This window comes from Manis pentadactyla (genome assembly GCF_030020395.1).
Source record: "Manis pentadactyla isolate mManPen7 chromosome Y unlocalized genomic scaffold, mManPen7.hap1 SUPER_Y_unloc_3, whole genome shotgun sequence".
NCBI lineage: Eukaryota > Metazoa > Chordata > Mammalia > Pholidota > Manidae > Manis > Manis pentadactyla.
This window is the reverse complement of record NW_026644608.1, coordinates 857923-883077: the sequence shown is the minus strand read 5'-3', so window position 1 is coordinate 883077 and position 25155 is coordinate 857923. Positions and strand designations below refer to the sequence as shown.

Sequence of the window (25155 nt, the reverse complement as noted above, 5' to 3'; positions counted from 1 at the left end):
ATGGTGACTGATGGTGAGTGAGTGCCGGCAGAGGCTCTGCTACAGAGGAGGTGTCAGCCTCGCCCCAGTGTGGCACTTTTCCTTTTTGAGAAGCGAATATGAAAAGCTAAGTGTTTTCTAGACTTGTCCCAGCAGCGTGGCCTCAGCCGTACAAACCGGCAGCAGGGTCTGCGACACCAGCAGCCACGGCCATGACATCCATTCAGCGCTTACTGGACAACTACATGAGCTGCAGAGATGACTGAGATCTGAACTCAGGGAGAGCAGAGGTGAAGCCAGGAAGGGAGCAGAACAAAGATGATCGGAGAGGGAAAGAAGGGAGACGCTGGCTGGTAAGGTACATTTCAGAGTCCTAACTGGTGAGTTCCAGGGCATTCTCTTAATGCCAGATATGGAAATCTTAACAATGATTATACTGTCTCCCTCTGGGGCTTATAAGTGACCTTTACTTTATTCTTTATACTTTTCTGTGTACATTTTATTTTTGCAAGGAATATAAGCTCTTCCATAATCAGAGAAAATAAAGCTACTTCAAAACTAACTGCTGAAGGGGAACAGACAATGGATGAAAGAGCATTTTCCTCCGGGTTCCACAGACAAGTGATGTTCACTTCCTCCCAGCACTGGCCTTGGAGGGAAGTTAGTGGCCCTTTTGCTCACAATCCCTTGACTACACGAGGAGCAGCACCAGGTTGCCGGGATTGTCAGATCGCTGGCACCACCATTTGGTGCACTGTTCTGTGCAGGCACCAAGGACGTCATACCTGAGGGCCTTTGGCATCCCAGAACCAGGCATTCCCATCCTTGACTCTGGTATCCTTGGCCATTGCTGCAGCATAAACTAACTCTCTGTCTCTCTCTCTCTCTCTTTCTCTCTCTCTCTCTCTCTCTTCCCCTCCCTCTCTTCTCCATGCACTCTTGCATGTGCAAGGTTTCCCCCTTCCCAGTGCTTTCTTCTTGGCCCTCTGAAGCCTTTGTCATCATGCACAAAGTCCCCTGTATCTTCCAACTTCTTAATACTATGTTACTGTTTTGACTGAAATTCTCTTGAGGGAAGAATGCTCATCTTCTGATGCTCCATGTGCCAAGAGGCTGGGGAACAGCTTGGGCATTTTCCTCCTTGGTCCCTGCTACTTTCAGCCCTGTGAGATCCCTCTCGTGTGCAATGCTTTCTTCCTTTGATGTGTACATAACTGGCTCTGTCAGCCTCTACCTCTCCTTATCACTGGCATGTGTGGATTTCCAGGTCACTCTCAACTATTTATCAAGAATTTGGATATGAGAGTCACAGCCTCACAGAAATTATTGTCCAAAACAATTCCTCCCTGCTTCCTAGGTAACTTAAGCGTCTGTCTGACTATGCCTCCAACCTGCTAATCTCAGTTTTCTGACTTCCTCTATTGCAGTGAGCTACCTCCTCTTCTAGGATTTGATATTGTTGAATTCCAAATGTGAAATCTTCAATTATAGCCATCAGTTGTATGAGCAGAATCTTCCCCCTCCTCTGTGTTCTGGTCATATAATTTTATTACTCTAGTATCGGTCTCATCACAAGGCTTTTGCTAATTAGTATACTTTTTCTTTCCCCACTGGACTACAGAAACTGACTTATTTATCTTGGCTTTCTAACAGCAACTGAAGTATCTAGAATATAGTATATACATAATAAATATTTAGTTGATGAATGAATTACACAACTGTAGAAACTGGCACCAGATTTATAGTTTCAAGTGAATTTTCATTGACAGCATACCTTTTATGAATTCCTGGTCAATGCCTCTCAATTTCTCATGTTAGTATTTCAAAACCTGTGTACTCAATGAGCTCCATACCTGCCTCTGCTTCTTCACTTTTATAAGAGGAAAGAGAAACTCTAAAAGACACCTGCCCTGACATCCTGACCCTAGAGGAAGAGGTATCCTTCCTTCTGTCCAAGACTTGTCCCTCACCTGGCCTCCAGATCCAATTCCCCAATTCCATCATTTCCACAATCTTACTCCATCATATACCTTTGTCTCCCCCAAACTCTCCCTACCTTCAACCTCTTGGTCTTTGCTGTTTCCTTCTCACATGGAAATACACACAAATATCTCCCATGAACAAAAACTTAAAAGGACTTTCTTTAGATTCCCAAGACTGTAACTCCACACCCTTCATTGTTCCCTTTTCAATCAAGCATCTTAGAATACTTAATATTCTCCAATTTCACATCTCCTCTTTTATTACTCATTCATCGCATTCCTGCCTCTGCCTCTCACTCCAAATCACCAGTGACCTGCAGTGACCAAACCAAACTATCTTTTTCAGTTCTCATTTTACAGAATGTCTCTTTGTATTTGATTATTCCAACCCTTATCTATAGTCTTACAAAATTACTGACTTGGGCATTCATTTGTTCAACAACTATTTATTGAGCACACGCTTTAAACCAGAAACTGTGCTATGTACTTGGGACATTGTGCTTAAAGAGAAATAACGCCTCTGCCTCACTGAGCTGGGACTTTCTAGAAAGAGAGAGGGGTAATAAACACATAAACAAATGAACAGAATATTGCATGTTAAGTTTTATGATGGAAAGAGGTATGGTAATGATTTAGAAACATTTGGGCAGGACTATTAGAAAATATTTTTTAATGGCATCTGAATCAAAATCTGAAAGATGAGAGTGAGACAATCATGGAAACAGATGGAGGGCATCGCTACAGGAAGTGGATGCCTTAGGTACAATAGCCCTGAGAAAGACCTTGCACATGTTCAGAATTGGGAAGAAGCCAGTGCAGCTAGAGCAGGTGGTTTGAATTAAGACTGGAGCTGAGATGTTAAGCTAGATGGAGGCTAGATGATTACACAAGGATTTGGTTCTAGAAACAAGGAATAGCTAATGGAGCATTTAAAGCAAGGAGTGACATGATCTGACTTGGATTTCTGAAAGAGGCCACTGAGTGGAAATGCACAGAAGAGGAACAAAGCAGAAACAAGGAGGCCAAATAGGAGAATAAGGCAAAAATGATCACCTGGACACTGAAAATGAAGTGCTCACATGTGATATTGTTCTTGAGTGGAGTCAGAGTTCTCATTGAGGGATCAGTTATGAAGGCTGAAGGAAAAAGGAATCAAGGATGATTCCTAGGTTTCTGCTAGAGTAACTGGTTGTATGATGATAACAATAACTGAGATGGAAGATTGGAAGTTAACATGCTTGGAAAAGAAAGACAATCAGGAGCTCAGTGTTGAACATTAAAACAGTTGACATGACTCTAAGACTTTTAAGTGGAGAACTCTAGATAAACAGCTAGAGGGACAGATGGATGGCTCAAGAGAGGATTCATGGCTCGAGGTCTAAATTAAGGTGATATCCACTTCCAATGGTATTTGATGCCACAGGACTAGATGAAATCTCTTAGGGTGAGAATGTAAACAGAAGAGAGGGTGACCATGCGCCTTCATACTTATCTGTCCTTCACAGAGTTTTCTCAATGGAATGACTTCACTTCCCTCCTCCACCTGTCAATCTTACTCCACCTTTAAGACCAGAACAAATGCCATCTTCTCCTTAAATCTCCCTCCAAACCCTCCAGGAAAAAATGTTACCTCCTTTTCTGGCACCTTGATTAAGGTTTATTCCTCTCCATTCTTTGTTCTGCCTGTGTTCCGTGATTCTTCACCATGAGGGTCTGCCACTGGCTTGTTACTGTTATGTTTGGGTATTTACTACATGCCTGGCATGTTATGCCCTGCCTTGTTGCCTGCTAAGTCCCTCCTGTCCATCCTTTAAGGCTCAATTTTAGCATTGTTTTCTCAGCTCTCTTCCCTCTGCCTCTCCTCTAGACATAGTTAGGTGTACCTTCTAAGACACTATTTATGTATCCTTAGCATAGCACTTTCTGATCTGTATTCTTATGTTTATTTCCCTAGTTGCTTGACTCATGTCTAAGACAAAATAGGGATTAACTGATCATTGTTAGCTGAGTGGAAGCTTCATCTGGTCTCTGGTCTGAGAATAACAAAGTTGTGGATGGGAACCAAGACAGCAGTTTTATCTGCAGGATGGTAAAGTTTCAACTAAGTAAGCACTCCCCTAAGGACATTTCCATTCACTTTTCATCAATTAATAGGAGCAGGAAGTGTGTGTCAAGAATTACTGACTTTGTAAGGCTCAAACTAAATTTAAAGCTAAGGATATTTAACTAGCCCTTTGGGACATCTGTTGAGACAGATTTTAAATGCTCTATTCTTTAGACTTCATGAGTGATTCTTGCAACATTCCAATGATAGGGGAATCAGAAAGTTCATGCAAGTGATAATAGGTGAATTTAAATCTTGTCTCTTAACTTTCAGATGAGGTTTCTAGAAAAAGTTTGCTTTTCTGAAATACAAACAGGCTTTTCCTTATTGTCCTCCATCTCCTCTTATTATCTCTGATTTGTATTAGATGTTCCTCTTTCATAATCCAAATTTTGCTAATTTTGAGCCAGTACAAGTGTAAATAAACTCTAGAAACTATTCTCTACATAGATTTATGAACCAAAAGAATGCTATGTGATATCTTTTTTTTTTCTGTAGATAATTATTTTTTATTGAAGGGTAGTTGACACACAGTATTACATTACATTAGTTTCAGGTGTACAACATAGTGATTCAACATTTATATACATGACAATTCCAGGTACCAGCTATCACCATACCAAGCTGTTACAATATCTTGACTATATTCATTACATCCCGGTTACTTATTATTTTACCATTGGAAGTGTATACTTATTTTTTGTGAGGGCATCTCTCATATTTATTGATCAAATGGTTGTTAACAAGAATAAAATTCTGTATAGGGGACTCGATGCACAATCATTAATCCACCCCAAGACTAATTCTGAATAGTCTCCAATCTTCTGAAGCATAATGAACAAGTTCTTACATGGTGAACAAGGTCTTACATAGTGAGTAAGTTCTTACATGGTGAACATTACAAGGGCAGTCATATCACGGAAACTTTCAGTTTTGATCATGCATAATGAACTATAAACAATCAGGTCAAATATGATTATTTGTTTGATTTTATACTTGATTTATATGTGAATCCCACATTTCTCCCTTATTATTATTATTATTATCTTTTAATAAAATGCTGAAGTGGTAGGTAGATGCAAGATAAAGGTAGAAAGCATAATTTAGTGCTGTAAGAGGGCAAATGTAGATGATCAGGTGTGTGCCTGTAGACTATGTGTTAATCCAAGCTAGACAAGGGCAATAAAACATCCACGGATGCAGAAGATTTCTCTCAGAACAGGGGGGGTGAGGTTCTAAGCCTCACCTCTGTTGATCCCCAATTTCTCACCTGATGACCCCCTGCGACTGTGCCTGTCTTAGGTTGTTCCTCCCTTGAGGAATCTTACCTGTCTCTGGCTAACCAGTCATCTTCCGGGGCCATACAGGGAAATGTGAAGTTGGTAAGTGAGAGAGAAGCCTTATTGTTTGAAAAGGTTAGCTTTTTACTTCCTTGCATATTTATGCCCTGTGGCTTCTATGCCCAGCATTTGTCTTAAGGTATCTTTACCACTTGGAAGAATTATGATACTCGGTAATTTCGATATGAGGCACGAATTCTACTAAAGGGTTGTAATTAGGAAGGAAGAAGAAAAAATATAGAAGTAGCAGACAGAATCGGACCCTGACAGCCCGACTGGGAATCCATGAGGAGTGTCTTTCTTTCTGTCTCTCTTTCACTTCCAGCCTGGTTCTTCAGGCCGCCATGGACTCTGAGTGAGGCAGGGGGCGTCCCTAACTCTTCTAACTTCATCAACATCGCAGAACCCAATGATCACCACCGCAAGGTAGGAGATCTATGCTTCGCTCTTATTCCTGATGAAATGCTGTACTTTTTATCTCATAAAAATATGTCTGGTTCATTGAAGAATGCTGTTGGTCTTTTGATGGGGATTGCATTGAATGTGTAGTTTGCTTTAGGCAGGATCGCCATTTTGACAAAACTTATTCTCAGTAGCCAAGAGCATGGGATGAGTTTCCATTTGTTAGTGTCCTCTTTAATTTCTCTTAAGAGTGTCTTGTAGTTTTCAGCATATGGTAGGTCTTTCACTTCCTTGGTTAGGTTTATTCCTAGGTATTTTATTCTTGTTGATGTAGTTGTGAATGGAATTGTTTTCCTGATTTGTCTTTCTGCTAGTTCATCATTAATGTCTAGGAAAGCAACAGATTTCTGTGTATTAATTTTGTATCCTGCAACTTTGCTGAATTCAGATATTAGTTGTAGTAGTTTTGGAGTGGAGTCTTTAGGGTTTCTTATGTACAATATCATGTCATCTGCAGATAGTGCAGATAGTGACAGTTTGACTTGTTCTTTACCAATCTGGATGCCTTGCATTTCTTTGTTTTGTGTGATTGCCGTGGCTAGGACCTCTGGTACTATGTTGAATAACAGTGGGGAGAGTGGGCATCCCTGTCTTTTTCCCAATCTTAGAGGAAAAGCTTTCAGCTTCTTGCTGTTAAGTATGATGTTGGCTGTGGGCTTGTCATATATGGCCTTTATTATGTTGAGGTATTTGCCCTGTATACCCATTTTGTTGAGATTTTTTAACATGAATGGATGTTGAATTTTGTCAAATGATTTTTCAGCATCTGTGGACATGATCATGTGGTTTTTGTCCTCCTTTTTGTTGATGTGGTGGATAATGTTGATGGATTTTCTAATACTGTACCATCCTTGCTTCCCTGAAATAAGTCCTACTTGTTCATGATGGATGATCTTTTTGATGTATTTTTGAATTTGGTATGCTAATATTTTGTTGAGTTTTTTTTTTTACTCAGTACCACCTTTATTCTTTGTCTTTTCAATATACAAAGTGTTTTTCCCACTATACCTAAAGCGCGCATGAGTGCACACACACACACACACACACACACATATGCATAAAGATAGATTTTTCCTTTAGAAAACACACAAAATACAAAAAATTGCCATTGAAAATCTGAACTGTTAGCATCTGGAGCATATAAAGTGTGTGTTCACCTGCTTTTTTTTCACAAGGCTCCCCTGATCTCAGTGAGGTGGCCAATTGGAGTTTGTCTCCTCTTGTCTCTGGTCCATTGATTTCAGCTTGGACATAATGATTCTAGACTTTCTAGGTGGTTCACAGACAGCTCAGGTTAAATTAACTTGAGGACAGTATTTGAAAATGCAGAATTACTCACACTTTTCGTGCCTGTTATTAAGCATTGTTTCCAGAAGATCAATATTTTAATTACAGTGAGCTTCCCAACTGGTGGGTCTCAGTAACAAGAAGTGTGTTGTGTGAGCTGACTGGAAAAATTAAGAAAAGGAAAAAATTCTTTACAGCACATTGCCTTTGCAAAAGTAACATCTCCAGGGTATTGAATAGAGTCTGGTCTTCACCAGCCTATCTAAGGTTGGTCCTATATTCTCCATAAAAAATTTACCTTCATGAGTTCGTGTTTGATGGGAAGAACTTATAATAGATATATGCTAATACTTATTGTGTATTTTCTGTGCAATTGGAATTGTGCTAATCATGTTAAATTATATACTATGAGGTTGCCTCTGTTATCCTTCGCTATTTTAGAAGTGAAGAAACTAAGGCTATTGAACAGTTAATCTGTGGCCTTATAACAATAACTGGAGCACTATGTTAAATTTAGCTCTATCTTACCACAAAGGTAATGGTATTAACTCGGATGCTCTTCTTTTATTTATTTATTTATTTATTTATTTATTCAAAAATTTAAAAAATTTTGTTATCATTAATCTACAGTTACATGAAGAACATTATGTTTAGTAGGCTCTCCCCTTCACCAAGTCCCCCCCACAAACCCCATTACATTCACTGTCCATCAGCATAGTAAGATGTTGTAGAATCACTACTTGTCTTCTCTGTGTTGCACAGCCCTCCCCGTGCCCCCCCCACATTATACATGCTCATCGTAATGCCCCCTTTCTTTTTCCCCCTTATCCCTCCCTTCCCACCCATCCTCCCCAGTCCCTTTCCCTTTGGTAACTGTTAGTCCATTCTTGGGTTCTGTGATTCTGCTGCTGTTTTGTTCATTCAGTCTTTCTTTGTTTGTTTTACTCCACATATGAGTGAAATCATTTGGTGCTTGTCTTTCTCCGCCTGGCTTATTTCACTGAGCATAATACCCTCTAACTCCATCCATGTTGTTGCAAATGGTAGGATTTGTTTTCTTCTTATAGCTAAATAATATTCCATTGTGTATATGTACCACATCTTCTTTACCCATTCATCTACTGATGGAAACTTAGGTTGCTTCCATTTCTTGGCTATTGTAAATAGTGCAGCGATAAACATAGGGGTGCATCTGTCTTTTCAAACTGGGCTGCTGCATTCTTAGGGTAAATTCGTAGAAGTGGATTGTTGAGTATTTTTGCATGTATGTTTGTCAGCAATATTGGTCTGTAATATTCTTTTTTGTGGTATCTTTGCCTGGTGTTGGTATTAAGGTGATGCTGGCCTCATAGAATGAGTTTGGAAGTATTCCTTCTACTTTTTGGAAAAGTTTAAGGAGGATGACTATTAGATCTTCACTACATGTTTTATTAAAGTCAGTGGTGAAGCCTTCTGGTTCAGGTGTTTTGTTCTTAGGTAGTTTTTGATTATCAGTTCAATTTTGTTGCTAGTAATTGGTCTGTTCAGATTTTCTATTCTTTCTGGGTTAGCCTTGGAGGGTTGCACTTTTCTAGAAAGTTGACCATTTCTTGTAGGTTATCCAGTTTGTAAGCATATAATTTTTCATAGTATTCTCTAATAATCTTTGTATTTCTGTGGTTTCTGTAGTGATTTTTCCTTTCTCATTTCTGATTCTGTTTATGTGTGCAGGCTCTTTTTTTCTTGATTAGTCTGGCTAGGGATTTATCTATTTTGTTTATTTTCTCAAAGAATCAGTTCCTGCTTTCATTGATTCTGTGTATGGCTTCTTCTCCTCGATTTGCTTTATTTCTTCTCTAATCTTTATTATGTTCCTCCTTCTGCTGACTTTGGGCCTCATTTGTTCTTCTATTTCTAGTTGTGATAATTGTGAGTTTAGACTGTTCATATGGGATTGTTCTTCTTTCCTGAGGTAGGCCTGTATTGCAATATACTTCCCTCTTAGCACTGCCTTGTCTGTGTCCCACAGATTTTGCATTGCTGAATTATCGTTGTCATTTGTCTCCATACATTGCTTGGTCTCTGTTTTTATTTGGTCATTGATGCGTTGGTTATTTCAGAGTATGTTGTTAAGCCTCCATGTGATGGTTGGCTTTTTCATTTCATTTGCACAATTTATTTCTAGTTCCATACCCTTGTGGTGTGAGAAGCTGCATAGTTTTTGAGGGCTCGTCCAGGATCACTTCGGAGGTCAGTTTAGGCATCTGAGCCTGCCTTTTCTTTCGCTGTCCTTATAGGAGGAAGCTGTCTATGGCACAGAACATTGGGCACTTGTCAGCCACCTATGTGGGACTAGCCTGGCTGCTGATATCAAAGACTCAAGTGACAGGTTCCCCTGCGTCTCCCTCAGTGGATCCCTCATCTCCCTTGGGAGCCAGGAAAGTTACCTGAGTGGAGGCCAGGATTCCCTTTCAGAGGCATCTCCTTGTATGTGAGGGACTGAGGAAGGCCGTGGGCAACTGCGAGAGTCTAGGCTGAGGCTCCACTTCAGTGGCTCCTCAAAGGCCCACGTGTCTGGAATCGGACCCTGACAGCCCGACTGGGCAGACACCATTGTGCTCATGGAGCTTAGTGAAGTCTATCACCGCAGAAAGCTCAGGGGACATTAGAGTCACCTGGGGGGCTTATCCCCTAACTTTTAACTGTGAAAATGTTAAAGCAACGAAAATGCAAATAATAGGACAGTGAGCACCAGCATACCTATCACCTACTTCAAAAAGTGTTAACATTTCACTATATTTGTTTTAGTTACACCCACACATAAGTAGTGACGTCATGGAACAGTTTGTAAACAGGTCTCAAACATCATGACACATCACCTCTGAATCCTTCTGTCTGCATCTCCTAAGAATAAAGGTGTTTTCTTCTATACCCACAATATTGTCACATTCAGGAAAATTAATAATAACTCCCTAATGTCATTTTAACCTAGCTAATTTTAGAAAATTACAGATTCTTGGTCCCAAACTTACCAAATTGGGATTTGGGGAGATATGACCCAATAGCCAACCACCTATATTTGTAGTTCTCCTGGTGCTTCTTTCACATCCAGGCCATGCACTGGTTTTGAGGGGTCTGGGGGTAGAGAGGACAAGGCATTGGCAAGCCACAGTTGTTGCAGCAGATAGGGCTGAGAAGGCACTAAAGAGAAGGCATCTCTGTGGTTCTCAGAGAGGGGACAGCCACAGGCTGCAGACCCCACGCAGTACAAGGTGAGGGGCTGTGTAACAGGGAGAAGCTGGGCAGAGCAGACTCCCTGTCAGGATGCAGCAGAACCCTACGACAGAGGCCTCTTCTCTTCAGTTCTCAGCTGCCCTGGAACAACCCATCAGGGGGAATAGGTTTTTGCTACATCTTCCTGGATGCCATCCACAATGCTAGGGCCTTCAGGCAGCAACAGGGACATTAGGCAAAGCTAGTCCAGAGCGGGGGGCATTGTCACCCAAGTTCCAGGTCTCTTCCTTTCACTGTCCAGGAAGATATTTTCTCCCTGTTTCCTCCACCATGTCCTTCGCCACCCAGGCTCCCAGCAAGAGTGGAAAGATACTCAGAACAGGAAATGCAACCTAAAAGTACTATTGCAGCAGGTGCTTCTGGCCCTGAAGGCTCTGCTTGTCTGCCTTCTGACCTGAGCAACCCTGGCTGCTTAAAACTAGCTCTCTGCTCCCCAGTCTCACAGATGGCACAATTTAGTCCTGTAATCCCTCTCCCTGCCCCTGCCACACACACCACAGACACACACGCACACACACACACACATACACACACACAGTATAAAACAGCATGAGCAGAACAGCAGTAACACCATTTCAGTCTGCCACAGCATTGCACAACTCCATTAGGTGACATTTATGTACGTTTCTGTGTAAACGGTTCCCCAAGGAAGGCTTTCATCTGATCTCCTCCCACAAAAGGACCTGGAGTGGATGGCAGCTTTGAAGTCAGGGGACCATCCATGCATGGTTCTAAAGGGAGAGTGAGAAAGGGAGCACTCTGGAAGTGGAGCCTGGCATGTGGATCGTAGATTCTTAAAGGAATCTTTAAGGCTATGTGGTTCAATGCTCTGATTTTGTAGTAAAGAAAGTGAGGTCTAGAGACCAGTAGAACATATAAGGAACCCCAACCCAGAATCCTCACACATCCGCCCACCCATCCACCTGTGCATCCATCACACAGATGCCATAGGGCACTTTCCATATGTAACCTGGCACAGAACCTGGCACCATCCTCCTCCTCCTCCCTTCATTCCCTGCCCCATGCTTTACACACAGTACTGGACTGCCCGCTGGCGGCCCACCCCTACCTCCTGCTCGGCACCTCCAGGCTTTTGCTCATGCTTCTTTCCTACCTGCACCTGAAACTTCACTTCCAACTTGGTTTTTCCAATGGGCTACCTCTCATTCCTCCCTTAAAACTGAACTCAGGGTGCTCTTCAGTCAGAGGGCGATATTCTTGTGCTCCTCAGCCACCGCAATTTGTCACTTGGTCCACATTAGGAAAAATGAGCCCTTTCCTTTAGCCTGCTGTCTTCTGGGAAAAACATATAATAATTAGCCATATGAAAGTGCCCAGTGTCTCCACGGTGAATGGCATCTACTGCAGTTGTGCAGTATACAAACTTCCCAACCATAGCAAAGTTCCTGTCCTAAGTGTTCATTGTCTGTGGCCCCCTAATGCCCACTGGTTATCTGTATGGGTCTGTCTGTCACACTAGATGCTAAGCTAGACCAGTATTAATCCAAGTACCTAACACACAGAGGTTCTGTTAGCCAAACAAGCACTCACTGAATGCCTAGTAACATTTTTCAAATCAAATGTTAATTGCTCATTTGTCTGTGTTCTTCACTAGTCTACAGGCTCCTTAAGAGCAGAAATACTTACCTTTTCATCTCCAGTGTCTAAGACTCAGTAGGTGCTCAATAAATCTTGATTGAAGGGCTGGATGAATGAATAGAGCAAACTCTGAAGGCTCTGATTAACTCAGTTTCAAGTGCAGCTGGGGGCAAACAGGAGACCCGGCCACAGGAAACAGCGACTGTTTTCTAGTGCAGATCCTCAGAGTCCTCACACCAGCTTGACTCTTCATTCTAGAGGCCCAGATGGCAGGGGAGAGGACAGCTCAGCTGTTTCCTCACTTAAACTCTATCTCTTGTTACTACCAAGGGTTCTCCCTAATGATATCCAAGCAATAATAGTAATAAAAGCAGCAATAGTATCTAATTTAATAGATGTCAGGAATGCTTTTAAGCCCTTTATGTACATTAACTCATTTAATCTTCTGAACAACCCTATGAATCAGATACTATTGACATTTCACTTTTCCTGTGAAGAAACTAGATTTGCAGAAGTTAAGCAATTTATCACCCAAAAAGCTGAGGTTCTAACATGGACAATCTAGCTCCACCATCCACTAGTTAATCTCCAATCTGATAATCTGGTCTCCAGAGGACCCCCTTCAAACCGAGAACCCTGTAATTCACAGTCCTACTCTGTGTCCCTATTGGGCTCAATCCTCTCCATCTTCAGAAAGCCTGCCCAGAGCTTCTGGGTTCTGCCTTTTGTCCTGGCAGATCCTACAGAATGAGAGGGTGCAGAGCCCTCTTGCCTCTGACAGTTGGCTCAGGGTCATTATCACCCTCTAAAACTGATACAGGGGTCTTTTCTCCCTTACTGTGTCTGAGTGCTGTCCCCCAGGGCTCCCTCCGACAGCCACTCTGGTGAGCCATACTTCACCACACTGAAAGTAGTGAAGCGAATGAACTCTGCAGTGGCCTCTCTTTAATGGATTTGCAAGTGGAGAAATCTCTCTGTAGCCAAAGCAGAGTCTCTGGGAGTCCTTCCCCAATTACAGAACCAGAAATAGAACCCGCCTAGTCCCGGGGTCTATAGTCGAATTGTTTCTTTCCTATGTGATAGATGAGAGAAACGACACAGGGGCATGTCACATAGGGTCTGCCATCAGTACAACTGGTCAGGTGCCCATGATGACAGTGGAAACTAACAAAAAGCCACACCTTCTTTCATCTACCCTCTGGTTTTGCCTTCAGCAATGTTCGCTAGCCAACTCAGTGCTGTCATGTTTATCTCTTCGTACCTTTTACTCAGGGGAGCTTTATCAGTTTTCCTGGTGAAGCAAAGGGTGACTGGGAAGCTCTCTGCCCTGAAGTGCATCAAGAAGTCCCCTGCCTTCTGGAACAGCAGTCTCGAGAATTAGATTGCTGTGTTGAAAAGGTGAGTGGCTCTTAGGGTGTTGGATACAAATGTGGGATCAAAACATTTCCTTCCCAGATTATCTTCGAGAAGGACTGGCACTGGATTTCCATATTCAAAAGTTTACATACCTCTTTGACTGAGTTGGTGGATCAGTTTGGGTCAGTGTGATCAATCAGCTAAGTTTGGCCAGACAGCTATCTTGGCTGATTTTTTTTCCAGCTCACTGACTAGTGAAACAACCATCAGCAGCATCTGGTTTGTGCACAGAGACCAGAGAGTAGTGACCTTAAGGTGGCAAGAATTGATGGAGGGCCAACACCAGGAAGAATCAAAAGTTAAGCAATCAGCATACGATTTGGAAATTATTCTCAATTTGGACCAAAGCAACTGTAGGTTCAGCTTCCCAACCATCATGATAGATTCTATGCTAACAAAGCATCAAATGTTTACAGCAGAACTCAAACAATACAGCCTTGTGGAACCCCTGTGGTGTGCCCGAAGTGTAACAGCCATCAGTGCCATGAGGTTGAGGCCAACGAAATCCCTCACCCTCAGGAACTCACATGTTATGGGCAGAGACAGGGGTAGCAGCCACAGACTCTAATCCCATTGCATTTGAGCCACACTAGCCGAAGGCAAAGTTTGGAGGAAACAGAGATTCATTTTGTCTACCCATGTGTTCCCATGAATATGGAGTATTAGGTACATTTTCAAAGAAGAGGGACCTTGATGGATGAGTAGAATTTTGTGCAGGCAGGAAGGGAAGTGCTGAAAGGCAATTCAGGTCAAGAGTAGCATAAGTTTTAACATAAAGTCATGAAAGTACAAAAGATGCTAGGGCAGAGTTAGTATTGGGGGTCCCAGAACTCAGAATGTGTACCGTCAAGGGACAGGAGATGAAATTAAAATGGTGAAGGGAGACGTTATTAAAAGGGGTCTTGGATGCCATGATAAATAATGTCAATGAGAACAAGGACTAGGGTCGTCTTTCTTATTGCGTTGTACCATCTGTCCCACACAGCATAGGTGCTCAATAAACGTGTTTCTTGAGTAAACCATTGATAAGTTCATCTTAGTATTGTCAGCTTACAAGTGTAGTTGAATCCATCAGGTAACCATTGTTAGAGGTCTATATTTCTAGAAATACCTTAAGGATGACAGTATTATTGATTATGTATTTACTATTCCCCAAGCACTGTACTAGGCATTTTTCATGCATTATCTCTTTTAATCCCAGTATAACCCTTTGCGAGAGGTGCACATGGAAAGTGAGGCTTAGATTTGAGTAAGCCAGCCAGTTACTCCATTAGTGCCAAGTTGGATCTAAACTCAGACACAACCAATTTAGAGTCTAAGTTCTTAACCCATGTGCTGCACAGCCATGATTAAAACATCTAGAAATTTTCCTGCTATACAGATATGCACAAAATTGCTGCCTGGGAAGAATGGGAAGCTAAGGCCCCCAGCTATTACGGTTATTCTGCTTTACTGTGCTATTACTCTGTTCTGAGTAATCCTAGACAGAGGTCATCTACAGCAAGGTTTTCTGGCCACAGTGCTATTACCATTTTAGACCAGATAATTCTGTATTGGGTTGGGGGCTATGCTGTGCAGTGTAAGCTGTTCAGCTACATTCCTGCCTCTACCCACTAGATGCCAATAGCACCTGCTCCCTCCCTAATCGTGATGATCCAAAATGCCTCTAGATATTACCAAACATCCCCTGAGGGACAAAATAGCCCTGAATGAAAATCATTGATCTAAGACATCCTACAGAACTGACCCCCCCAAATGAGCATCTGTCCTGCTTCTCACAATATCCTCAAACTATGATTTTGTGGCACTTCCCCCATGGTGACTCATGAGGACACTTATCAGCCCTAAATCTCTCCTCTTACGGCCCATGTTCTTCATGCGATGCTTCTGAAGGAGATCTGGGCACCCATTGTGTGAAATAATCTAGTTTCAGGCACTCCCTTAGCCTTCTTCATTTCCTTTACCTTTTACTTGGTAAAGTTTAGTGACATTCCTGGAGTAACAAGGAAATGTTTGTTCCCTGTAGGCAATATTATCCATTAAAAAATAGGGACTGAACACCACTCTGGGGGCCTTTTCTCCAGGATTTCATTGGGACTGCCTACCCAGTAGGAAAGCTGCATGATCTTCCTAATCGTGGTCATCAAAAGTCTCTAACAAATAAGAGTCCAGTTGGGCTGGGTCTGCATTCTCTGTCCGGACAACCTAAACCACATGGCTTTCACCATGACCCTTACTTTTCCCAGGATCAAGCATGAGAACATCGTGACCCTGGAGGACATCTGTGAGAGCTCTACTCACTGCTACGTGGTCATGCAGCTGTGAGTGAAGGGGTCCCACTTCCTCCGCAGACATCTCACGGGGCCTGGGTGGCCTAGAGGAGGCTGGTTAGTGGTGAGGGAAGGATGGTCATTAAAAGACAACATCAAGATTAGTTCAAGAGGCCATGAAATGCCAAGAGTTCTGTGAAATACAATATGCCACTGGTCATGCTTGTGTTCTATGTGGACGGAGGAGTAAAGCTTGAGCTGATAATTGAGTTGGTATGTACCAGTCCAGCCTTACCAGTCATTAAAATATTAACTACCAGCCGGCAAATAGCTGTGACCCCAATCCCTGCATCCTCCCCTGCTGTTCAGCCTCTCCCCTCAGACCTTTTAGACTCCCCCACACACATACACACACCACCCTATAAGAGAAGGGGTAATGCCTAGTGTAACTGGAGCCCTCAGAACCCTTTTCTGGCCCTTAGCTTGAGTCCATTTTGACCAGTCAATCTGTGTCCATCCAACTGGATATTAAATGCTTTAACATCACTTCAGGGTAAAACCACTGTAGGATTAGAAGACAGGTAGATATATTGCAAGATCAAGACTTGTCCATATTTAAAAACAGGCTGTAATTGTGTGTGTCCATCTGGACCAGAAATGGTACCTCATTAGAAAGGTTTCCATATCATTATCATGTATAAATAAGAGTTCTGCCTGAGAGTGACTGCTGCAGGGATCGGCCAGTGCTCCTGAGGGCTCAGCCTTGGGCCCAGAGATACTTCTATTTATCAAGTGCACACACACACATCACTGTGTAATCGTATTGTGGCTGGATTCATGTTATTGACTGATGGGCTGATTCCTCAGAAACTTTAATGAGCTGACTCAAGCCTAAACAGCCTAGTAACTCCTAGGCTCACCTGAGTCCCAGTGACTATCAGGAAGTCAAGAGAGTGAGGTAGAGGGTGCCCAGAGCGGGACTAACAAGTCAACAGGGACCAAGCGGCCAGTTCAACAGGATTCCCACCGTCACTCAGACAGCCCAGGTGAGGCGGGGAGGTAGGCAGATTCAGATGTCACTGAAGAGCGGCCACGCCTAGGAGAGGACCAGCTCCAGGACCCAGGTCAGTCTGAGTCAGGAATTCACAGCTGTGTACACAGAGTACCTTTCTCATGGACCTGCTGCTCCTAGAGCAGAGATCGGAGCTTCAGGACAGAAGCCAAAGGAGAAGATGGCGTGCATGTTGATTGAAGAAGCTCTGTTGCCTCATCACTGCATGGCCCCATCCTGTGTGCATGTTCACATCCAAATGTCATGGAACCGTGGGGGGACACCTGCGGTAGATGGATCAGAAACCCGGGATCATGGCTGAAGTACTCAGGGGTGCTGATCCCAGAGAAGGCCTCAGGAGGGCATCTCATTGTCTTTACATACTTACAAAGGCTCATAGGAAAGGACGGTGTTCTTTTCCTGGGTGGCCCCAGTGGTATGTGCTGGTAGAAGCTACAGGAGTCAACTCCCATTATAATTATAGAAATACTAAGAAGGTGACAAAAGATAAAGCAGTCTGTCTTAAGAAGTCATGAGTTCCTTTCCACTAAGCTATTCCACTACTGACCAGAAAACTTCTTGGCAAAATAGTATAGATGGCATTCAAGAGAGGAGGGCCAGACTCATCTTAATGCTCCTCTGAACCCGAACATTCCATTTCACTTGAGCCTTAAAACACCACTCCACCTCCACCCCGTAATTCCCACTTTAGACAGACCAGGGTTGCAAAACAAGGAAAGAAATCGTGTCATACGCACTTTTAGCCTTACTGGAACACCTTCTCACTTTGCCTGATTTCAGTCTCACTATATTCAGTTTCTAGCATGCCTTCCTGTGCCATAGGCCAGGGAGGAATGCAGCTAAGACATGTGTCCCCTCTAAGAGATTACTGGCTTCTTTCTAGACCCTAGCCAGGGGCATTTTGCATTTTAAAGGACATTTCCAGGGAGTGGTCAATGGTTGGCCCAGAAAAATGACTTCTTAGTGATACAACTCCAGCATGCAAAGGCGGTATTCTGAGCTCGGAGGGGTCCTCTCTGTACAGTCCATGAGCACCTGCCTATTCTGATGCAGCTGTGTCCATGGCTACAGAGCAAACACATTCACATCCCTTTGACCTGAAATAAGAACTGGATTCCTGCACTTGCCCCTGTGCCCGCAGTGTTTCTGGTGGGGAGCTCTTTGACCGGATCCTGGAGCAGGGTGTCTACACAGAGAAGGATGCCAGCCTGGCGATCCAGCAGGTCTTGTTAGCAGTGAAATACCTCCATGAGAATTTCACTGTCCACAGAGACTTAAAGGTACCAAGGCGGGACTCCTTGGGACAGAGAATGACCCATCAGGAGACTGCATGGGTCATGGGTAGTCTAAGGTCTGTAAAGCAGAGAGTTGTACCAATAGACCCCTGAGTCCCCTTCTGCCTTCAGATTCCTTAAACAAATCACAGATGACCGAGCAATCTTTGTTAATTTGCACCTCAACCTTTTCTTGAACTTTTCATTAGGCCCCACCTTATTAGGATAGCAAGATAACCACACGTCTTGAAGCCAGCCACAGTCAAAAGCAAATGTAATATATACTGACTGAGGGTCAACATTGTGTCATGTGTGTACCAGACTTTAGAGAGATCAGAGATCATTAATAGTTGGTTTCCTTAAAAAAATAGTGTTAAGGTGGTTGGGATGAGTGGATTAGTATGTTAACAGCTGTAAAGCTGAGCAAAGTTGGCCATAAACAAACACGGATTGCTAGGATATGGGGGCAAGGGTTCAAGAAGGAGGAAGGAGGGAATAGTTGGAAGAAATGGGCCTGGCCTTGAAGTCAGGAGCCCAGGGTGCAGCTTTCTATGAAATCATTCATTAGGGGGAAGAAAACAAATGCGTGTTTCAGATGATTGTATCCCACACACTACATGATATTTCTCTTCCACAGCCTGAAAACCTGCTGTACCTCACCCCTGAAGAGAGTTCTAAGGTCATGATCACAGACTTTGGTCTGTCCAAGATGGAACAGGGTGGTGTCATGCCCACTGCCTGTGGGACTCCAGGCTGTGTGGGTAAGCAAGCCTGGGGGCAGGAGGGAGTTTGACCAGCTGTCTATATCCCACCACATGGATATTATTTACAGAGAGGGTGGTTATGGGAAGATACTTTGGTTCAACATCAGGAGCAATCCAGGTAGAACATTCATTTATGAGGTTTAGGGTAGATTCCATTTATCTCTGGAACTACCCCTATGGCTCCCAAATCCTGTATCTTTAAAGACAGTCTACTCAGAACTCTTCCTATGGTCCCCGTCTATACTCTGTCAGTTTTGAGGTCAGTCTTCCAGCCTTTGTCTTTTCAGCTAGACTAGGTGCAGAGATAAGATCACAAACCCAGAGATCATTAGATTGCTGAGGAACTGACCACTAGTCACCCTTCTTTTCTCCCACTCTAGAGAAGACCTCAGCCCCTCAGTTGATAGTTCCTGGGGGCATAGCATTGACTTTGAATCTGAGGACCCTAGACCCAAATGTATACTCAAGGAAACACACTAGGAAGCTAGCAGAGGTCAGGCCTCCTGAATACAGCCCCTTGGGGGCTTCTAAAGCACCCAAGAAAAGTAAAAGCCAGCAAGTTACTGGATGAAAGCATTCCTGAGATCCATATGGGAGAAAGTAAAAATTCAGAGCACCAGTCCTGCCCCTTCCCTCTTAGCCAATCATCACCTAGTTGGGGTTGGAAAGTGGAAAGCAGAACCCTGACTCAGTAGCAGGAATCTGCTCAAACCCCCAAAGAGAGGTCAGTCATTTACCATCAGGCATTGGTTACAAAGCCCTAGAATCTGAAATAAATACAGAAGGTAGCTCTCTGCTGCCCAAGAGCTCCAAATCGGAGAAAGGCATGGCTCATTTCCTCATAGAGCTCTCCATCTGATATGGCCTCAGAGACAGATAGGACATTTACTACCTGCCCTCTGGGAGCTCCTAACTTTAACAGGGGCATCTCAGTCTCTGTCTTCAAGGAAATTCCAATCCAGTGGGAAAAAGACAACTCCTACCTTGCAGATTTCCTGTTGAAGGGAGATACACAGCCCTTGCCTCAGAGATCCCCCATCTAAGTGGGGAGACAGGCCCTACCTTCAGAGCATACTTATTCTGATGGCAGAGACATAGCCCTGGAGATCCCCAGTCTGATGGGGGATGCATAGGCACTGTTACAGGGGCCTTGAAGGCTGATGGAGAAATATTAAGTCTAACAGGAGAGTCCCGCCCTAGGGAAGTTTCCAGTGTCACTGACACAACCCTGTCCCAGGTTTTCCCCAGGCCTCTTCTCTAGGCCTCTTGCTCACCTTCGGCCCTCCCCCCTTAGTCCTGTCCTCTTGCCCCAGCCCTGACTCCGCCTTTGGTTTGCTGCAGCTCCAGAAGTGCTGGCCCAGAAGCCCTACAGCAAAGCTGTGGATTGCTGGTCCATTGGCGTCATCACTTACATACTGTGAGTAGAAGCTGGCATTGGCTCAGTTCCTGAGAAATCTCAGAGCCTGCTCACCCCTTCCTCTCCCCTCCCGTCTCAGCTCCCCTGGCAGCATTTATCTTCAAAGCACATGCATGTACCTGTGCGTGCACACACACACACACACACACACACACACACGCTCTTACTAATGCACACAGCTCCAAAGTTTCCTGTCTTGATCCCCACCGGGTTATAAAACCAGAGCTCAGTGTGATAACACTGTTCAGCCACAGGGTCCTCACTGTTCCTGTACAGCCTCATTTACAGTGTATAAATGTGTTGAATCCAACTCTGTGGAATGAGCAGCAGGAAAGAGAGAGTCCACGCCAAGCCTGGAAACCAAGTGGGCCCTATGTTCACCTCTCAGATTTCTCTCCTGGCAACATCAGCTCAAGGCAAAATGATGGCCCGGAGGAATGTGCTCATCGCTCCCCTCCAGAAATTCTCAGCCTCTCCTTGCCAAACCTCCTCATCGCCCCTTCCCCACCATCCCTCCTCACCGATAGCAAATTTTTGCTCTTAGGAAAATGACATGCTATTAGTTACTTATCCCTTAGTGTGGATTCAGTTCTCTGTTTCCTCCACTCAAAATGAACACCTATTCTCATTCACTCATTTGCACAAGTATCTGTGGACTGTCTACTCTCTGCCAATCACTGGTTTGTGTGCTAAAGAATGAAGAACAAAATAGCCTAAAAAAGTATCCCTTATGAAATTTACATTCATTTTGTCTTCCTGCCATTCTTCTTAAAGATATTTTCTACATCACCTAAGAGTTAGGGGAAGTACAGGGAGAAGTGGCAAGGGGTTGGGGGAAATATAAAAAACATGTACCCATCCATCAGCCTCCAGGACTGGCTGTTCCAAGCTTTGGGTCCTCATCAACAGCTGATGGGCCCCATGGTGCTCCTGAGTCAGAGGCAGGTCTATGTCCTCCTCACACTGCTGGTTGCCTGCCTGTGTGTGTGGTGGGCACTGGGCAGAGGGGAGAAGCCAGCCCAGAGAGGACAGGGTTGTTCAGCAGCCTACCTCCTTCCTGTTTTCTGCAGGTTATGTGGGTATCCTCCTTTCTATGAAGAAACTGAGTCTAAGCTTTTTGAGAAGATCAAGGAAGGCTTCTATGAGGTTGACTCACCATTCTGGGATGACATTTCTGAGTCAGATAAGGTCAGCGGCTGTGAAGGATGATAACAGGCTCAAGGCAGAGGCTGCCAAGAGAAAGAGCTTAACGAAGGATGACAGTCCTGGCTCTTGGAGGCCCCTGGGGAACTTTACAGAACAGGCTGCCAAGGAACATGGAGAGATCTTCATCCAGTTCAAAGGCCAAATCAATTATTCACATCTAAGTTCATGCTATTGTTTCCTGAGAGGCACAAGTACAGTATGCCTGGTAGACGCTGGGGAAGTAATGAGGGCAGGGCTGCATCTAGGGGAGTGTTCCAGGCAGGACTGGAAAAACCAAGGCCAATTTTGGCCTTTTATGTACTAAGACTGAGAGCATGTGATGCGTGTGTGTGTGTGTGTGTGTGAGAGAGAGAGAGAGAAGGCAGTTATTACATGTTTTGGGCCCATTAAGAGGAGCTTGGAGCCGCAATTAGCCAGCACTCACATGTGTACCCATGTGTGGCTGCCAGCCCCTGACTGGTGCACATGCACACACGTGTGATGCGCAGGCGCTTTGGTACCTCGTGATGCAGTGCTGTGGGGGTGAGGCTGTGTAGAGCCTCTTTTTGGCGGTTAATGGTGCATTGTTGTAGGTGGCTCGGGTTTTTTTCCCTCTTTTAAGACTCTTAAAATTGCCTCTTTTGAAGATTAACTAAAGATGCATTCACTGCCACCCACCAGACCAGAAGTGAATTTCTATGAGTCGGGAAAGCTGCTCCTTAGTTGTTGTGTCTTTGATTGCTCCCCTCAGCCAAGGATTTTATTTGCCACTTGCTGGAGAGGGACCCAAATGAGCAGTACACCTGTGAGAAGGCCTTGAAGCACCCCTGGTGAGGGAGGAATGGGGTGGGCTCCAGACGCTAGCCATGCGGCATGCCAGATCCCATGCTGAGTCGTTCATGTGGTGTTTGCCCCAAGCTCTTTCCTGTTGCAGCATCCAAGGAGTTCAGAAATGTTCATCAGGTCCAGGTGGAGATGCAAACAGCACTTAATGAAGCAGGTTCTCACCCAGGGTTGGCAGGTGGGTCACCTAGTCAAGTGCAGGAGGCAGATGCAACTAGGCTCTGTCATCAGCACTAGAGCGGAGCACTTAACCAGGAATTGGCAACTCTGCCTTGTCCTTAGAGCATCATTTTATCCTGGGATCAAGCCCTGTTCCATGTGAGGTGATTTGTGAATAATTACAAAAGCAACCAATCAGCAAAGTAGGTAAATAACGTCTTGAAACACTTCCTTTCTTCATGTTACACACCTGTTTAAGAATTCACGTAGCTCCCCACTTCCTGCCAGAGCAAACTAGATTCCTTTGTGTTTCCAGGTTTTCCCTCTTCTGGGCCTGACCCTTTATCTCCAACTTCATTTCCCAGGATTCCAAACACACCTTCTCTATTCCAAAAAGGCCTAACAGTTATCTTTCTCTCCTTCCCTTCCTCCACCCCATATATGAAACCCTTTCTAAACCACACCTTGGGCCATGTCATTCTCACCACCTAGCATGTCCTGCCTCTTGCCTTGTATGTGGCATCCTTCAGGGTCCCGAGCAGCCTCTGCCCTTGTGTGATGCCCTGGCTCTCCTGCAGTGCAGGCAGACCTCCCATCTCTCTCTATTAACACAGGTCTTACAATGTTCAATATCTTAGTCTAGTTCAAGGCTAGCAACATGGCTGAATACCCACACTGAAATCCCGTGTGGATTAGGGCCATTCTGTTACTTCTCTGGGTAGCACTAAAGGTAGTACCTAGAAAGTAGCATGCACATGGGGAGGGTCTGGGAAATACTTAGAGATGAGTGAATTAGAGCCTGAGGGTACAGGAAAAGGCAGCCTGTATCCGAGGCCTCATTCAGGAAGGCTTCCGGGAGGAGGCGGGTTTTGAGCAAAAGGGATATATTCTGTAAAAAGCCAGATAGTGTGTATTTCAGGCTTTGCTAGCCATACCCTCTCTATGGCAACTACTCAGCTGTAGTTGGAAGAACAGAAGCAGCCATAGCCCATTCCTGAATGAATGGGCGTGTGTCCCAAGAAGACATTATTTACACAAGCAATGGGCAGATTTGCCCACAGGCTATAGTTTACTGACCCTGCTCTAAGCAAGTCTTTGGTTTTGCCAAAGCATAGGAACCCTCTGACCAGCCCAAGGAGACAGAGGAGCCCTGGTTCTAGCCCTTCCCTTCTGTGGACCACTCTTCTTCTGGGGCACTCCACTCAGCTTAACCTCAGCCTGCATGCACAGCCCCTAGGCCAACCCTTGTCTCCCATAGGTACCAACTAGCCAGGCATCTGCTGTGCATCCATAGGATTGACAGGAACACAGCCCTCCACCGAGACATCTACCCATCTGTCAGCCTCCAGATCCAAAAGAACTTTGCCAAGAGCAAGTGGAGGGTAAGTCATCCTCTCCAGGAGGTGGGCATGCTGTTCTGGGCTGCTGGAGGCTGGGCTGGGGCAAGGGCTGGTGTAGGGGCTTCCTTGGGGCTCCCCAGCAGACACTGGAGATACCTTGGCCTTCTCTAAGATGAGAATTAAGCACAGAGATTTCTGGAGGGCACAGTCAAGGGGAAACCTTGAGCCCTGTGGCCTCTGAAGCTGGAGACAGCCAGGGGTTGGTCTTGTGTCTCTTTAGCAAGCCTTCAATGCAGCAGCTGTGGTGCTTCCAGGCCTGTCCGTGCCGCTCACTAGCTCTGCAGCCCTTGACAGTCAAGTCAGTCAATGTTTCTGTTTCTAGTCTGCTCATCTGTAAAATGGGTTGATCGAGTCACATTTATCTACCTAACCTGCCCCAAGAGATGCTATAAAGGTTTAGTAAGCGACAGGGATTATAAGTGCACATAGAAAACCAGGTACACGTGAGTGATGACTATTGGGCTCTTTGAGTTCCCGGGGTGTCCGTGTTTGGGGAGGAGGAAGGGTGCTGGATGGTTGTATTTTCTTTACTGCAAGGGCTTGTACATGCACAGCCTCCTGAAGGGGGCACTGGGTGGGTGCCACGGGCACAGAGGAGCATCCCAGCCCCTCCTCCTTCCTCCGGCTCTCATGCCCGCTGCTTCATTTCCTTAGCAGGAACTACAAATCAGAGGTCGTGGTGCCAGTCACGGCCAGCGGCAGCTCCCCCTGCTGGGCAGGGCAAACGGGAGTGTGTCTCCTCATGTGATCCCGGCTCGTCCTGCAGTTCTCAGGTGAGGGGACTGAAGGCAGGAGGGGCTGGCGGGAGGGTCAGGAGAGCCTCTACCCAAGGAGGAAAGCCACATCCCAGAGTATGGAAGACGGGGTCTTAGGGGTGCCAGAGGCAGCAGCCCCACCCCCGCCCTGAACCCCTTTGCCTTGCAGGAGAGATGATCCACTCTTTTCTGCCCCTCCAAACCTGGCACCTACTCTGCAGTGGGAGGAAGAGGGAGCAAGCAGAGCAGGGCCAGGCAGGAGCAGTTTCTGGTCAGAAGCAGCCGACGGCTGCCACCTGGACAGACGCTCTCAGAAGGCCCAGGAGTGAGCCTCGGGGCGTGGAGGCCTCGCCTGCCGACAGGAGCAGCAGCATCTGAGGCTCCCAGGTGCCCCTGACCTGCCCGCCCTGCGCCCCACACCCTGCGTGCCGTGGCTCTGGGCAGTGCACCTAGATTGCTCTTGCCAGGCCTGTGTTGTTCGTCATGAGAAGCTTAACAGGCTGGCCAGGCTGTGTCACCTTCTCCAGGCAAAGCCATGTGGACCACCTCCCCAGACCCCCTGCTCAGCACACCC

General features: G+C 45.0%; 1 protein-coding gene across 1 annotated transcript; it reads left to right on the top strand.

Annotated features, from left to right (window-relative positions):
• On the top strand, nt 1-24910 carry LOC118925993 (calcium/calmodulin-dependent protein kinase type 1G). Its single transcript, XM_057496697.1, is given in 14 exon segments — nt 1-13; nt 5731-5831; nt 12888-12910; nt 13299-13424; nt 15689-15763; nt 17926-18064; nt 18696-18819; nt 20164-20239; nt 21310-21427; nt 22181-22254; nt 23721-23808; nt 24047-24124; nt 24484-24599; nt 24751-24910. Coding segments are annotated over 14 exon segments (1311 nt in total).
• The last annotated feature ends 245 nt before the right edge of the window (nt 24911-25155 follow it).